We start from the raw sequence: 2776 nt of genomic DNA, 5'->3' as shown, positions 1-2776 counted from the left end.
GCAATTATAAACAGTATCTTACCAAAACTGCTTTTGCAAGTATTAGACATCCTAAAACTTTTCAAAACAAATTTCTAAACAACTGACTCTAAATTCAATAAAGGAAGAAATCTAAGTAATGGTTCGTACCAATCACTGTAGATCATAATCATAGCTTAGGTCACCAAAAGTTGTAGCATCGCGCATGACTGCATTCTGATCCAGAGTTGTCATGAGGTCAACCTCTGCTGCAGACACTGGGTCCAGAGATTCACTGGCTTCACTTTCTAGACTCACTATCTCGTCCTCTTTTGGAGTTAATGTTCTTTCACTACAGCTCATTCCAGCATCATCTGGGATTCTGCACGGAGTGTTTGCTGAACTACTTTTCAATTGATCTAAACCAGGAACCACTTTCCTAATTTCATCGGCTTTATTCTCCTCACCTGCACACTGTGTAATCTTGGCTCTTTTAGCATAAAAAGGTTTCTCCTCATGTTCACTCCCTTGATGATCAGCAGAAGCCCTTTCTCTCTTGGTGGAAGTTTCCTTGGATTCACCTGCCCAAAGTGTAAGAACATGATCCTTTGTCACCTCTTCTGCAGAGACTCCTGCATCACCTGCTATGACCTGAGCTCCTTCAGAAGGGGTATCGCTATCCCTCTTCTCCACTTCTTTCTTGGCCCTTGCCTTAGCTGCCATCACCATTTGCCAGAGTTTTTTATTCTGGTCCTTCTTTTTCTCCTTGTGACGGATTTTCCTGAACATCTCTTCACAATCGAGGGGATGCTCCTCTTCATCCCTCATACTGAATAGCTTGAATTTGTGTGGCTGGACAAGGTCAACTCCTGCATCCTCACCTGCAACTACTGGTAAGTCTATCTCCCTACCTCTGGCACTATCCTCTTCTTTGCTCTTTCCCAGAGGAACATTCTGCCTTTCATCTTGGTTTTGTTTAATGCGCTTCCTATATTTCATATTATCTTCCTTCATCTTCCCGCCATACTGTTTGATCTTCTCTTCAGGCCGTTGTCTTGTCCAACTAACACTGATATTTTCGCTTTTGTTCCCTACATGAGAATCTTGAACTTTGCTAGCATTCTTCACCAGTGCAGGGAGCTTACTGACATCAGCTTCTGAGCTTACCTTGTTTCCCTCTTCTTCCTTCAACACACTCGTTTGGATGTCTCTATGAGGCATGCTACATGATGGGGATGCATCAGAATGAGACTCTTCTCTCAACTTTGACTTTCTATGATCTAAAGGCTTTTCTAAAGTTAAATGAGATTCTCCAATGTTGCCTGACACACTTTCCTTTTTTGTGGTGCTTTCTGAGATTCCAACTAAAGTTTTTACAGCAACACACTCCTCTGGGGCCAAATCTTTGATTTTCAGCTTTAAACTGTCACTCTCTCTCTCTTGGGATAATGATTCGGCATCATGTCTCTTTTCACTTTCACTTTCGGTCAATTTTTCTCCTGCAGTCTGAATTGTCTCTGAGTCAAGCTGCTCCTCTTGTTTCCTCTTGTGCATTTTGTCTCCTGTGGTTTGCAAGGATTCCAAATTACTTTTCCTAGTGACCACAATGTCTTTTCCTTTTCTTGAGACTACCAATTCTGCAGATTTCACTGTAAGTATCTTCTGAGCAAGACTGTCAGACTGTAAACTGCAACGAGATATTGATTTTCCTGATTTATCCTGTGTATCTGAGCCTGAAAAATGAGCTTGTAATTCAGTTCCTTTTACATTCTCTGCCTCAGTGGGAGGAGAAACATTCTTTGTAGCTCTGGAAATAGTTACAAGACTAGATTTACTTGGTCCAGATACATTCTGTACACTTCTGGTCTTGATTTCTAGGCTAGGTTTATGTGATTTCTCCTTCTCTGACAACTGTTCAATGATCAATGGACTAACTGGTTGTGTTATTGGGGCTTGATCAGATTTCTTTTCCCATCCACTAGCTGCACTGGCTAAAGTTACTTGTATGGGGGTTGAGGTGACATGGGTTTGTAGGGTTGAATGGGCAATGGCACAAGATGATGTCGGAGATGTGGCATCCTTTTGCATTTTGAGCTGCTGTGGGCACCCTGAAAAAACTTTTATTTGTTCCCTAGATGCTAAGTCAATCTTAGTGTAGGGAGATTCACCTGCCAACTTGGTTTTACTCTCCCTTTTACTCCCATCTTGATGGGACTTAGAGGGTTTGGTTGATGTCACGCAAGTTTCACGAGGTTTACAAACTTTATCTATTTCAGGGTTTTTAGCTAAAACAGGACTGATTGCAGGTGCAGGGCAGGGCTTCGTCTGACTGTTTGATGCTATTAATGGACTAGTTAATTCTGTAGAAGTGCTTGGTAAACTAACTGAAGCTGCACACACTTCTTGGCTTGCACTGGCTACTTCACTCTCACTTGTCTTTGAAGATGGAAAAGTGTTTCTACACTTGGTGAAAAATGGTACATTTGACCTGGAACCTGAAGCTGAAATATGCTTTGGACTCACTAAGGTCACTGTCTTGAAAGGTTTCCTGTCAGTGGGTGTAGAAACTGCTATTTTCTCAGATTTCCCAGACATTTCAGGTGCTTTGACTTGGGAAGAGATATCATCTTTCACTTTTGGTGTCTCAGTTTGTGGTTTGGATGTTCTGTCTGACTTTTCACATAAATTATGAGTTTTGGACTGCAGAACAGATGCTGAAGCCAATTTTGTTGTATCTGCTTTTGAGGTCACAGTTGCTACGGTAGTCTGAATAATGGACACTGGCCCTTTGCATGAACTACCCAAACCTGTAACACTT

At 41.8% G+C, this 2776-nt stretch overlaps 1 protein-coding gene across 1 annotated transcript in view; it reads right to left on the bottom strand.

Annotated features, from left to right (window-relative positions):
* Positions 1-2776, bottom strand: part of LOC119588506 — a gene marked incomplete in the record, with an annotated part of 22356 nt that overhangs the window by 447 nt on the left and 19133 nt on the right. The window contains 1 exon segment of the mRNA XM_037937151.1: positions 130-2702. Coding sequence (XP_037793079.1) covers positions 133-2702 — 2570 coding nt within the window.

The sequence above is a fragment of the Penaeus monodon genome, chromosome 24, assembly GCF_015228065.2.
Source record: "Penaeus monodon isolate SGIC_2016 chromosome 24, NSTDA_Pmon_1, whole genome shotgun sequence".
Classification (NCBI taxonomy): domain Eukaryota; kingdom Metazoa; phylum Arthropoda; class Malacostraca; order Decapoda; family Penaeidae; genus Penaeus; species Penaeus monodon.
The sequence above is the reverse complement of the archived record's forward strand: the minus strand, read 5'-3'. Positions and strand labels throughout refer to the sequence as shown.